The 14,870-nt window shown below is 46.3% G+C and overlaps 1 protein-coding gene across 1 annotated transcript in view; it reads left to right on the top strand.

The window, feature by feature from the left end:
• LOC137525642 (parvalbumin beta-like) overlaps positions 1-14,870 on the top strand; it is a 208,042-nt gene that overhangs the window by 53,846 nt on the left and 139,326 nt on the right. Inside the window, exon 2 of the mRNA XM_068246794.1 lies at positions 11,589-11,656. Coding sequence (XP_068102895.1) covers positions 11,590-11,656 — 67 coding nt within the window. The 5' untranslated portion in view covers position 11,589. The remainder of the gene's footprint in view (positions 1-11,588; positions 11,657-14,870) is intronic.

The raw sequence follows: 14,870 nt of genomic DNA, 5'->3' as shown, positions 1-14,870 counted from the left end.
ACCCAAGCTGGCACTACTACTGATTGACCTCCATCTCCTACCCAAACCCATACAACCGCAAATAGCCCATGTTTTACTATCAGCTATATCCCTAATAGTGACAAATTGGCAATAAGCAAACCAAATCAACATAACCCAAGTGTTATCTGTGGTTAATAGAAACATCTCGATGGAATACAAAATAAGAAGCAGGACATTAGGAGACCACAATAATTTTGTTCTCCCAAAAAACTGGCTGAGTTACGCTAGCCAATTACCACTTTAACTTGGTGAACTGATACCCCTATACTTTTAGCCTTGTCGGTACCTTTCTTCCTCTCTTCTTTCTCTTTTTCTAATCAATTGCTACTTCTTGCTCTTTTCTTTACTAATGCTCTTCATTCCTTCTAGTAGCTATTACCTCGGTTATATGTAGATGAATAGTCACCCTTATAGAACTGTTGCTATCACTCCAACAACAAAGTCACAGTACTAATAAGTGTCGTAAGCCTGTTGGGCTACCTGCCTCAACACTTTATTTTCAACCTCAAAGTTGGTTGTTACCTGTTACAGGTTTAGCTAAAACAACTAATCCGGGTTCTTAGGTTTTGGAGTGATTTAAATATTATTCTCATTATTCTTTATCGTTCCTAATGTTTACTGTAATACATTTGTTATCTTACATATATTGTAGTCATATATAAGATTCACAGCTTTTCAACTGCAAGTTTATTTGAATTTTTGTAATTAACATCTGCTCAATAAAATCTTTTATGATGAAAAAAAAGATTACTATATGTTTGGGTAGGTCTTGATGATTAGCATATTTATCAATGTGTATTCAAGATTGGTAATATCTTGTACCTGGGAATGTATGTTTATGAACAAGGTGTTATCAGGCTAGTAAACAGCCTTTCATTGTCTCTATGTAAGTAGTCAAAAGTTTCTCTGATAACGTGAAACTTGTGTTATAAACTGTTCTTATCACCTTGCTTCGACACCATCGTCTCACAGACTGTGAGATCACTTGACTCTCCACACAGCAAACAGTAGATAGACTTTCTCAGGCTTCTTCAATGTTTACGTTATTTATTCAGGACTACAGAAATACAGATAGATACATTCATCATATCCTAGCCATGCCAATCTTCATGTTGCGTTACAAGCTCGTGATTAGACTCCCTACTGAAGTCACTCAGGCACTTCTTGCTAACCTACGTTCCACTAAACTACCTATGTACAGCAGACATTAGATCAGATTACATAAGGGAAGAACATGCTTAGAGGTCCCAGTCGGCCTTGCGAGCTAGTGCGGAAGGAAGAAGCAGAAGTGAGTTCTCCATTGCTCGCTCCAGATTTAATACCGACTAGGAAAGAGTTAAATATGACATCATCTTCGCCACCCCCTATATCAGTCTATTGGTGGACCCACTCGTGGTGTCATCATACCCGCCTACTCGATTAATAATCAATGAGGCATTTGACATACATGCAGGAATGTGGATATTTACAAAACATGGCTGATGTTTATTGTTCCATGTCCAGGTCAGGGAGACCTGCGGCCTTGTTCAGAACAGCTTCTTGGTATGTTCTAGTTCTGCTGACAGAACTGCAGATTTTCTCTCTACAGAGAAAATCCCCTTAAAGGACAGGTCTGCTCATCAAGCCTTTTTGACTAACTCAGTCCAAATAACTGAGGCCTACTTAAATTATAACAATAACGTACACAAAAGAAGTAGATGTGCCTGGCACTCAGTAGTGGGGGTGGAAATTGGTCCCTGCACCTTTTAAAAAGCAACTCCGTCTGTTAAGCTTCACTGCTCAGCAATATGTGTAGAGGCGTGCATCCGGGCCAACATGGGCAACTGAAGATATGTAGTACATATGAGGCGGCCCAAGGACATACGCACGTGAGCAAGCGCCACACCGGCGTGAAACGGCTGTTGTGCCGTCCTCTCATCCCCTGGTCACACCCCCGCATCCGTCTTGGACACAGGTCAGATTGTTCCGCTTCATACATGTTGTGAACACGCATACTATGTCAATGTCTGCTGGTGATAACCTTGGATAATAAATGTGATTTAAAGACGCAGTGCACGGACCGCCTCATATGTACTAAATTATAACAATCCCCCCTAAAAAGGCTTGATCCGCAGATCCCCACTTCTGAACCTAACCCGTACCTGGTTTCTTTTCTTTAGATTTCACTTTTCGATGTTCGTGCTCACACAACTTCTGTGCTCTAGGCGGTTACCCCTGGAAGAGAGAGAGCAAGACCCCTTGGTCTTCCTGTAACCAGGCTCTCTGGGGAGGCCCTACTTCTAAGTCCCTCTATACCACATGCTCAGCATTTGCGTCACTCACGTATCACTCACAAACTTGCATGACCACAGAAAAGTGAAACTCGTTTGGTTGTTACTCAAGGGAGCAGTGCCAGGTGCCTTCTAAAAGATCACCTTTATACAATCAGCTCCATCACAGGTACTACTAAACCTATACCCATAACCCTGTATATCCCTTAATTTGAAAATATGGGTTCATGGGATTGTTTATGAGGCACCAATCTCTGGACCAGGTTAATTTGTTTGCGTAATTTTACACACAAACTCACCTGTATAATGATTCCCAAGATTGCCACCCCCATCACTATGACCAGTGGATGTAGGAAGAAATTCTGAATTGCAGAGGCCCAGTCCGAATGTCCCTGGAATATTGCCAGAAACCGTTTCCACCAGGTCAGACTGGAACTCACCTGATTATATTTGTGTTCAACCTCTTTAAGATCGCCTTGATCATGACGAAATATCACCTCTAATTTAGTGTTCTGTTTGTTTAACCGTTGTAACAAAGTGTGATCTTGTGTCAAAACCTGTACCCATTTGTCCCATGGCGTGTTATCCCTCAGGATGGGCACCTCCTGTGGAGCTTTGAACTTTAGAGTTCTCCTCACAATTTGAGGGATCACGTAGTCAAACCTGGATGACTTGATCCGTATGGGATCTCCTCTCACACAATATGTTCCCCTTAAAAGACCAACCCTATCGGAACAATTATGAAAATGTACAATGAATGTGTCATTAGACCTCATGTTTAAAAAACACACTTTTCCTTCAGCCACCGGAGATATTGGTTTGGCATTAGGAGGGATCTTTTGGATGGCAGCTGCGCACTCTGTGTTATTGAGCCAGCAGGCGTCCTCACTAAATCGGACTTGCCCCGGCAAACACAGGTACCTCTCTGAGAATTGCCAGCATGATGACAAATCTACTTGTTTCACCTCCCCGTCTAGCACCAAAAACCGTTGACCTCTCAGGTCATGGTGTAAGACATGTGTTGAGGAAACAGGTGTACCCAGGGATACTACTGGAAAAACTACCTGAGTTTCTCCGCCGGTAGGAACTAAGGAAGTAGCGGTGCATAAAAAATTGTCGCACCCCATCCATTTGTTTATCCACACCTCTCGGTGCCTCCATGCAAAAGATCCTTCCCCCGGAAAATCGACAAATCGCTCCTTGTCAAGTCTCAGCTGTAAAGGAGTTTGACCTTCTGATAAGGCTTGAGCCATTATCTTAAAATCTGCTGTTAACTCGGTCTGCATTGACAGGCATGCTGTCTCCCATGCAGTACCCCTAGCATGTTCAATCATCTTCTGAAGAATTATTTGAATGTGCCTTTGAGTGTACCCCTGAATTCTATAGGTGTTGTGCGTTAACTGTTCCAAAACCAAGTTCAGATGGTGTTGGGTACCCACATTCTGTTGTCCCAATGTGCCTAATTGTTGAATGACCTCTCTTCGTTCTCCTAGGACGGAATGGCAACCTAGGATCACCATCAGCACGGTACTCTTCATTATAAAAGCACCACCTTGGGAAAGAAAAACATTAGCAATTTGCACTATGCTTTGCTCAGACAGTTTTTTTTAGACGTTTTCCGATCTCAGGAATCTCGTGTTTTAGTCTCTTTCCAATTTCAGGAATCTCGTGTTTTAGTCTCTTTCCCATTTCAGGAATCTCGTGTTTCTCCAAGCTTAGATTGGCATCTGGAACCTTTCGCTTATCCGACTGACATCTCCATCTTTGCTGCCAGCACTGCAGCTGTCTCGATTCCATATTGCCCCACTCCTGAAATCGAAATACAAACAAATCAATTCTTATTAATGATTTGGGATTCGCCCTGCGGCTTGTACTCTGTACACTTTAAATTGATTAATATATATCGTAATTGATCTCGTTGCTCTATGGTTCTCATGAACTCTGTTTACTCTTATTGGTAGATTGGAGTTAAACTTCACCCCCCTACCTCAGTACTATCCTCATTACTTACCTGTTTACAATATGCTCCCGCGGACTTCACCTTTGGAAGCTCGCTTCACCTTTGGAAGCTCTCACCCCATTGCAGCTCACTCCACATCCCCCCTCATCTGTCCATGCGCGGCCGTCACATGCACAGATTACGGATGCCACACCTGATGCTGCTTTGCAGGTGAGCCTGCAATGCTCTTACTCATTATCGCATTTACTTATCTAGAACTTCCTCGCGATACCAGCTCTGCTAGAAGTGCTGTGTGTTGTACCCTCTGATCAATGTTTGCCGTGCCACTACCTAGACTACCAAAAAAACGGCTGCCTCCCGGTAGGAAGGAGCACTTTGCACTTAAACTACACAGGGTGCAGGGCTAAGCATACCAGCGTCACATGCCTGTATGCAGATCCCTGAATGCCCACATGGTAGGTAGTCACATGGCAAACAGCGTACTGATACACTGTCACTCTGTAAACGGCAATTTTATCATCTGTATAATTGCCCCATGAACTGCTGTCAGTCCTTGTTCTTTGTGCTACAATTGATAGGAGCTGGAAAAAACATATTTGACCAATCAGTGGACGAAAAAAAACGCACAAAAAAAACAGCTCCAGCCCAGCATAGACCTCTCAGTCAAGCTCTGGCCCTGTCCACGACAAAAACCGGAAAAAAACGTTACCGCTCTGCAGAAGCGGCGACGGAAACCCGAATTGGTCAACTCCCTTTTTTCCAACTCCGGCACCCCCCTGATGCACTGTCCCCCCCTATACTCTATTGGGAACTCATGCTGCACCACCCATTAACCACCCTGGCGTTCTGATTATATCGCCAGGGCGGCTGCGGGAGGGTTTTTTTTAAATAAAAAAAAAACTATTTCATGCAGCCAACTGAAAGTTGGCTGCATGAAAGCCCACTAGAGGGCGCTCCGGAGGCGATCTTCCGATCGCCTCCGGCGGCAAGAGATAACACGGAAGGCCGCAATGAGCGGCCCTCCGTGTTTCGCTTCCCTCGTCGCCATGGCGACGAGCGGAGTGACGTCATGGACGTCAGCCGACGTCTTGACGTCAGCCGCCTCCGATCCAGCCCTTAGCGCTGGCCGGAACTGTTTGTTCCGGCTACGCTGGGCTCGGGCGGCTGGGGGGACCCTCTTTCGCCGCTGCACGCGGCGGATCGCCGCGCTGCAGCGGCGATCAGGCAGCACACGCGGCTGGCAAAGTGCCGGCTGCGTGTGCTGCTTTTTATTTGGTGCAAATCGGCCCAGCAGGGCCTGAGCGGCAGCCTCTGGCGGTGTTGGACGAGCTGAGCTCGTCCAGACCGCTCAGCAGGTTAAGGTGCCCCACTTACAGGAATAATCCCGTAAGCAACTCAGTACAGACACTTCCCTGACCTGCACTGCTACGTGTGTCCCTGCACCTAGCTGGGAAACACTTCCTATTCTGGCATTCCTTTCCATGGACCCAGGGAAAAGCTCTGGGGAAATACTTTGAGAACCGAGACACACAGGAGAATGTCTCTGTATTTCTACCCCCCTTCCTTTCAGCTGCTCTGCCCGGAGCCGCGAGCACAGCCTGACGTGACGTGGATCCCCCAGCCCCTCCTCCCCCCCTGCCATGACGTGTGGGGGCCATGACTCTCGGGGGCGGGCTCTCTCCACTGCCGCCATTTTGAGTCCTGGACTGCCAGCTAAGATGGCTGCTCCCATAGCAGCCTCTGGTTCCTATATCTTAGGAGAGAAAACAAACCTCACACAGACCAAACATTTTGTGCATAATTACAAAGCATCTATCCACAATGCAGAGTAAAAAAAAAAATCATACATTCCTGGATGTCCGTAAAAACCTAAGGAGAAATCCTTGGGACATGGAAAACTCCCTCTCTCCACAACTCATCTGCAGCTTATCTCAGCCATAACTCAGAACTATTACAGCACTATTACTGAGACGAACAACAGACGAGCTGGCTGAACAACATAACAGATGCAGATATTTACAAGCATGTTAGCAACTCTGACTGGAAACGCACGGAGAAAAAATAAACAAAAACCTCACCCATTATCTCAGCTGTCACTATGCGAACTTACACAGCTACCCAGAGACAAGGGCTGTCCACCCAGCTCCCCGAAAAAAAAGAGAAAAGAAAAAAAACAGCTCACCGAGAAAAAACTTACTTCTAAGTTCTACAACTGTTCTCTCCTGTCTACTCTGCTACCTCTCTCCCCTGTCCACCACTAACACTGATGGTTTCCCTCTGCCGCGGGGGAGAAAAACAAAACAAAACCCAGAGAAAGAGAAAACAAAACATCTGCCACACAGGAACATCGAATCCTAAGAAACAATCAAAGCGCATAAACTCTGAAAACACATTCTGTATTTACATCGGAGCTGCACCTCTCCTCACCCCTCCCTTCACGCACAGGAGAGATGAGAAGCCCGCAGCCTCCACACTGCAATTAACACAGAATGTACACATTAACACATTATCCTCTCCTTGTTATAACACCAAATACAACGTAAATCAAACTTGCCTGAGCAGAGGACTTCGTACGCCTGCTAATTCGACCAGCTTTTGGCAACTCCACGAAACTGAGTGGATCATCCCTGGAACTACTGAGCGTCATCTCTGTGTACCCACACTGGCTCAGCGGATCGATCTCCAGCGGCAGCTGCCAGCCGGCCTCGGAGCCTTCCAGTCACCTGTGATCCGGTTTTCGGCTGGTGACCACAGTGCACAATGCAGTCACAGTGTAACGTCCAAGAGTTTCGCCGCTGATTTCTCGAATTGCTGCCGTGTGCTTGGCTCCCGCACACACTCACACCAGCTTATCAGTATCAGCTTGATAAGCTTTACAGTCTATTCCGCTTGTTTTGCTGTGGAATATCTTGAAACCATTTTCGGCCCCGGCCCCGTCTGCCTGTTTTGCTAGGCAGGGAAGGATTTCAGGCACCACTGTTATAAACTGTTCTTATCACCTTGCTTCGACACCATCGTCTCACAGACTGTGAGATCACTTGACTCTCCACACAGCAAACAGTAGATAGACTTTCTCAGGCTTCTTCAATGTTTACGTTATTTATTCAGGACTACAGAAATACAGATAGATACATTCATCATATCCTAGCCATGCCAATCTTCATGTTGTGTTACAAGCTCGTGATTAGACTCCCTACTGAAGTCACTCAGGCACTTCTTGCTAACCTACGTTCCACTAAACTACCTATGTACAGCAGACATTAGATCAGATTACATAAGGGAAGAACATGCTTAGAGGTCCCAGTCGGCCTTGCGAGCTAGTGCGGAAGGAAGAAGCAGAAGTGAGTTCTCCATTGCTCGCTCCAGATTTAATACCGACTAGGAAAGAGTTAAATATGACATCATCTTCGCCACCCCCTATATCAGTCTATTGGTGGACCCACTCGTGGTGTCATCATACCCGCCTACTCGATTAATAATCAATGAGGCATTTGACATACATGCAGGAATGTGGATATTTACAAAACATGGCTGATGTTTATTGTTCCATGTCCAGGTCAGGGAGACCTGCGGCCTTGTTCAGAACAGCTTCTTGGTATGTTCTAGTTCTGCTGACAGAACTGCAGATTTTCTCTTTACAGAGAAAATCCCCTTAAAGGACAGGTCTGCTCATCAAGCCTTTTTGACTAACTCAGTCCAAATAACTGAGGCCTACTTAAATTATAACAACTTGCATCAACCAGGGCCGGATTTCTGGGCAGGCCTCCAAGGCCGGTTCCTAGGGCGGAGAATTCTTAGGGCGACTGTGAAGCAACTTGTGTGTCCCACCGTCACCTCAGTTCCTTCTGTCGGAAGCCAGGGAAGTTAGCAGGATCAGCTGATTAGAGCAGGCAGCGGCAGCATAGAGGAGTGCTGCACAGAGGTCTCACCACGCTGCTGAGGCAGTCAGAAACCCCAGAGCGCTGGCAGAGAAGGAGACAGACCTCTGTGCATAGCCACAGCAACTTTGTGTATACACTCCCCCCTCCCTCCTTTCAGTACCGACAGCAAAGCACGGGGGAGGGAGAGAGTGCTGAAATCATCCAAACTGCACGTGGGGAGAAGCTGAAGCAGGACTCTAACTGTACAGATAGAATAGATCAGGAAGCTGAAGGATCCGGTGTCTGGCTTTTAGAATAACTTCTTCTGCTGCAGACACAGTGACTTCAAGCCTGTGTGAGTACCTACCTGATCCTGACCTCCCATCCAGGAAGCAGCATTAGATGGTGACCCCTTTGTCTCCTCCACCCACCATAGAGGCACTACAGCTCATAGCATGCTCCCCTGTATAGATGCACTACAGCTCCTAGCAAGCCCCCTCTATAGAGGCACTACAGCTCCCAGCATGCCCCCCTCTATGGAGGGACTATAGCTCCCAGCATGCCCACCTATACAGAGGCACTACAGGTCCCAGCATGCCCCCTGTATAGAGGCACTACAGCTCCCAGCATGCCCACCTATACAGAGGCACTACAGCTCCTAGCATGCCCCCTCTACAGAGGCACTACAGCTCCCAGCATGCCCCCTCTATAGAGGCACTATAGCTCCCAGCATGCCTACCTATACAGAGGCATTACAGCTCCTAGCATGCCCCCTCTACAGAGGCACTACAGCTCCCAGCATGCCACCCTCTATAGAGGCACTACAGCTCCCAGCATGCCTACCTATACAGAGGCACTACAGCTCCCAGCATGCCCCCCTCTATAGAGGTACTACATCTCCCAGAATGTCCACCTATATAGAGGTACTACAGCTCCCAGCTAGCACCTCCTTCTCCTCATAGTACTGGGGTGTCCCCCATGTCACCAGAGCCAGCTGGTAGACCCCTTCCCTCTATGTGTATAGTCATCCATGATGCTTTTGCAGAGTATTCGCAGTGGAGTGCCCTCATCTGTCCCTCTGACGCACTCTTCTGGGTGCCTCAGTCTTCATCAACGCAGATGCCTTATCTTCATGACCCAGGTGCACATGAGTAATGTACATGCCGCCAGGTCATGGAGATGAGGCATCCACAAGGATAAGGCACACAGACGGAAGGAGGAGCATGCCGATTGGACAGGTGAGTGCTCCCCACTGCGAATACTGTGCAGGGGCACCGTGGACCACTATACACATAGGGGGGTTAGGGTCGGCAGCCTGCTCTTGGGCCCTGGGGACACCCCAATACTATATGGAGGGGAATGCTGGGAGCTGTGGTGCCTCTATGGAGAGGTGGAGCATGCTGGGAACTGTAGTGCTTCTATGGAGGGGCAAACTGGAAGCTGTGGCGCTTCTATAGGTGGGGGGGGGGCCCATGCTGGGAGCTGTTTGCCCCTATGGAAACAGGGGCCCTGGCTAGCCCTTCAATTGTTACCATCCCCTACCCTGGCTGACTTATTTACCCTGAACACCCCCTCAGTTCTGACTGCCCTTCTCTATCTTCTCTATCCTTTCTTACCTCACCCCAGCCCGACTGATCTCTCCTCACCATGACCACCTCTTCAGTTTTAACTGCCCCTTACCTACCTTACACCAGCCTTTCTGTCCCTAATGCCTGGTACACACAATGAGATTTTCTGGCAGATTTACTGTCAGATCGATTATTTCCAACATGTCCAATCTGATTTCCGATCGATGTTCCATAGAAGTAAACGGAAAACCGATCAGAAATCATATTGGACATATTGGAAATAATCAGTCTGACAGGAAATCTGCCAGAAAATCTCATTGTGTCTGCCAGGCATTAGTTCTGTCCCTCTGCATGCATACAGCTCCTCTCGTTGACCTTCCTCAGTTCTAACTGCCTTATTCCATACACATGCACACACACATACACTGTGGCCAAGCGTATCTGTACTGCACACGTGCAAATAAGGTTTGCATATGCTCAGTAAAATGAAATGCTTGTGCATGGAGGAAAAAAACAGTACACAAGTGCTTTAGTTCTACTGAGCATGTGCCAGCTTTACTTGTGCATGCCCAGTATGGACACACTCGCCTACAGCCAAGCTTGAACACTGAAGAATCCTATTTGACCAGAGAGGGACCCAGTGCTGAAATGGTGGGGTGTAAGATGATTTCTACAGTAGTTTCAGTTAAAGTTTTGTGTTTGCTGGGAGGAGAAAAGTGTGTGTGTGGTTGATGAGGATGCTGTTAGGAGGGGAAGGTATGGGGAGGGGGGGGGGGGGCGGCCGGTTACAGCGGGCCTTGGGCGGCAAAAAGTAGAAATCCGGCCCTGGCATCAACAGGATGTTGTATTTCTATTTCTGCTTGAACATGTACTGTAGAACTTTATATATTTGATGTGCATTATAGGACGCAACTGGATGGTTATTTGTATCGTGTAAACATAAAAGTACACCAATTGACCAATTGGATTATTGTATTTGTAATGTTTATTTCTATTGGTTTTTCAATAAAAATCTACTGAAACAAAAAAAAAACAAAAAAAACCTGAGAAATAAGAAAGAAAAATAAATAAATAAAATAAACAGTATTTCTGAATATTAAAGAGGACCCAAACTCCTCCACAGGAGAGAAGGAGATAACAACCTGTCTGATTCTCCTTTATCTTCTATCTGCTACACATTGTAGGAGAGGGACCGAGGAGAGAGAAAGAGAATAGATGTCAGTTCCCTTCCTGCGCCCTTGAAGCTGTGCACGGTGTGCCCACAGCCTTGAGCCTATCCAGACTCTGCCTTGGCCTAGCTCTGTCTATTGCCTGTACTTAAAATGTCCTTAGCCCACCTAATGCAAGTAATGTGAAGAGCAAGATGCAGACTCAGCAAACTCCGACGGAGTGCTGTAGCTGAATGTATGTCTTTTAAAAAGGTAACCCCAGCCACAAATTTGGATAGCTCAGCTATGTAAAGCAGAGAGCCTGCTTACATGAATGTAAGCTATTTTATTATGTTTATAAAAGTTAAAGCAAATGTAAAGTGAAGTTAAAATAAAAAGTCAGATACTTACCTATGGAGAGGGAAGGTACTGGATCTTATAGAGCCATCCCATTCCTTTCACGGTCCCCTCGTTCCAGCACTATCACCCCTGTACAAATCTGCTGCCACTGGAGTATTCTGGAGCCCAAGTGCTCCTAAAGATGAGTGACTCTGTAGTGCACATGCACCAGTGCAGGTAAGAGTAGGGAGTAACCCATCTTTGGGAGCTCTCGAGAAGGGGTTAAGAAACTAACTGGTGAATGAACAATCAGAATTTATTTAAAAGGATATAAATATGGCAGTTTCCATATTTCTCTCATTCCAGATGTCCTTTACTTTACTGATATACTTTTAAGCAATCTTTTTTTTTTCCCCGTACAGGATGCCTATGAGCATGACCGATATTTTGATACAACACAAAGTTGATAATGCATTGAGACTCGTACATGGTAAGTTATCACCAAATTATGTTAAGTTACAGATGCAGAATAAGTAAGCAGATCAGGTATTCTCTCTAACCTCTGATTTCATTGTCTTCATGCTTGCTGCAGGTACAGTATGTGGCTAAGGTGACCATACATTACTCGATTTGTGGCATCCATATCAAATGATTGAATCTGGCAGAGATCAATGCTGCAACCTAGCCGCCTGATTCACCACTTTGATTGATATCCAGCAAATCGATTTAAATTATATATCCAGGATGCTCAAAAGATCTTGCTCGAAAAAAGGCTCAGTTGGGTGTGCAATGGGGTTCAATACTCAAAGGATCTACGGACTCCTGGCAGGTCTCCCTCATGTAATGTGTCTCTCCATTGGTCTAGTTATGAGTGTGGAAGCCACTCACCTATTTGCCCCTAGTGTCTTCTCTGTGTTAATAGGGATGCCTGTACCCATAACCCTGTCCCTTGTACTGACATCAGTACATGAAAGGGTGTTACGGGGTACAGGCGCTCCTGGTGATGGAGAGAAGACAATACAGGAGGCATGTGGCAGATACTGTAAGTGAGCTGCTACTACACACACCACCAGGAAATATTACAGGGAGGGGGGTGGGCGGGCTTGGCAGGTGGAGGTGGTGGCACTAGATAGAGTTCCAATAGTTTTCATCAGTGTTGCTCGGATACCTCATTATTCTATTCGAGTTTGGTCGAATTCGGATAGTAAACTATCCGAATTCACTCGAAGTTCGATATTCGAGTTAATCGAATATCCGATTCGACCTCGGATATCCGACGTCACTATCCGAGTCTGTATTCGAGTAAAATATTCGAGCTGGCCTTAAATAGCTTTTAAAACTTGTATTGGAGGTCAATGATGCATGAAACCACCTTTTTTATGAAGAAAAACATCAAGTGATTATGTGGTGATGTAGTAGTTATAAAAAAGGTATCAAAAATAGTAAATTTCCTTCATTAAAAGTGTTTGCATGAGAAGGTGTGTCCAAAATTGTTTGTTAGTTGGAAGTCTTCATTTACGTCATCTTCTTCTTCTTCTATATCTTCTTCATCTTCTTCTTCTTCTTCTATATCTTCTTCTTCTTCTTCTATATCTTCTTCTTCTTCTATACCTTCTTCTTCTATATCTTCTTCTTCTTCTATATCTTCTTCTCCTTCTTCTTCTTCTATATCTTCTTCTTCTTCTTCTTCTTCTTCTATATCTTCTTCTTCTTCTTCTTCTTCTTCTTCTTCTTCTTCTTCATCTTCTTCTTCTTCTATATCTTCTTCATCTTCTTCTTCTTCTTCTATATCTTCTTCATCTTCTTCTTCTATATCTTCTTCATCTTCGTCTTCTATATCTTCTTCTTCGTCTTCTATATCTTCTTCTTCTTCTTCCTCTTCTTCTCTATCATTATATTATGTGTCTTTGTTTTCCTTTCATTTGTAATATTTTTTTTTACTTCATTTGTGGAAATATTTTATTTTAATAACACCATAGTTATATTTGTATTGGTAGGTGAACAGAGGCGCCAGAAGGATAAAAGTACATAAAATTTTTAAAAAATTGCTGGGAGGAAGTGGTGGACTCGCCTCCGTTAAAGCAGATACCAAGGACTGTAAATGTATAGATATACACATACATGAGGTGCTCTGCTTGCTATAACTGAATTGCTGTTGTTTATCCCCTGCTTATTGCCTGAAGAAGTGGGCTGTGCCCGCGAAACGCGTTGCATCTTTGGGGTATTTTCAATAAATGTGTATATCTATACATTTACAGTCCTTGGTGTCTGCTTTAACGGAGGCGAGTCCACCACTTCCTCCCAGCAATTTTTTAAAAATGTTATGTACTTTTATCCTTCTGGCGCGTCTGTTCACCTACCAATATATTTGAGTCCACCCCAGGTGGAGGGGTGATCTACCCCCTTTCCTTCTATCTACAGAGAGCGACTTCTTAATCCTGAGTGAGGACAGGTCTAATCTCCTCACCTGCCTAATGAGTGGTTACCTAGGTGGTAACCCGTGTTTGTTAATATTACCATCTCACTGTTTCATTTATCCAATCAATTTTGACATACTACACCATATTGGGCTCTCAATTTCTCTTCAACTATAGTTCAATTTGTGTTGATTGCATAATAGGTAGGTAGTGGCACATTGCAAGCCACAGCACCTTTTTCTGTGTACCCTGGCGGTGGTAAAACACAGACATCAGCAGGAGGAGGAAGTAGTTGCAAGTTGTAGTCAGGGCCGGCCCTAGACTTTTTGCCGCCTGAGGCAAATTTTTTTTAAAAAAATTGCCACCGCCGCCCCCCCCCCCCTCGGGGGGGGGGGGCCGCTCTGGGGGGCCGCCGAGCTGGAGGGGTAGCTGGCAGGATGGGGGTATTGGGCCAGCGGCGGGGAGGGGGGTCGGACCCCCCCCCTCCCTCGCCTGGGTCCCCCGTCCTCCGCTCCCCTCCAGCCTAAATAGACGCAGCCGTATATGTAAGAGGAACGGGCGGGGAGGACACTCACCTCTTCCCAGCATGCGCTCCACTGACATCACTTCCTGCAGCGTTGCAGGAAGTGATGTCAGTGGAGCGCACGCTGGAGCGAGGAGGAGGGGAGTGTCTCCCCGCCCGTGCCTCTTACATATACGGCTGCGTCTATTTAGGCTGGAGGGGAGCGGAGGACGGGGGACTCAGGCGAGGGAGGGGGGGGTCCGACCCCCCTCCCCGCCGCTGGCCCAATACCCCCGTCCTGCCAGCTACCCCTCCAGCTCGGCGGGCCGGCTCCCCGCACCCACGGACGGGCGGGTGCCGCCCCTGGAAATTTGCCGCCTGAGGCAAAAGTTTCACCCCGCCTCATGAGCGGGCCGGCCCTGGTTGTAGTGTGGTAATAGCTGCCGGTAGGAGAGTGGGTGGGCAGGTGGCAGCAGAAAATAGTTCTTCTTCTGTTCTCCCTGGCAGTGGTAGCAGCACACAAACAGCAGAAGCTCAATGCAGCTACAGGAGGAGGAGTAGTGTGTCAGGCAGTGTGATTTAGCTGACACAATAGGCCCTGGTTCCTAGCGGTGGTTCCAGGACCGTAAATACACAGCATCAGGTTCCAGACAGCGGCCGTGAAGCCCACATTGTGTCCAATACACAATTGGGACGGCACAGTTTTCAACCCGGACACCTCTAAAATAATTAAAAATGGTTTTTGGTTTTTTTTTTCAAATTAATGCAGACAGCTATTTTTGAGC

The sequence above is a fragment of the Hyperolius riggenbachi genome, chromosome 7 (assembly GCF_040937935.1).
Source record: "Hyperolius riggenbachi isolate aHypRig1 chromosome 7, aHypRig1.pri, whole genome shotgun sequence".
In the NCBI taxonomy this organism is placed as follows: Eukaryota; Metazoa; Chordata; class Amphibia; order Anura; family Hyperoliidae; genus Hyperolius; species Hyperolius riggenbachi.
The sequence above is the reverse complement of the archived record's forward strand: the minus strand, read 5'-3'. Positions and strand labels throughout refer to the sequence as shown.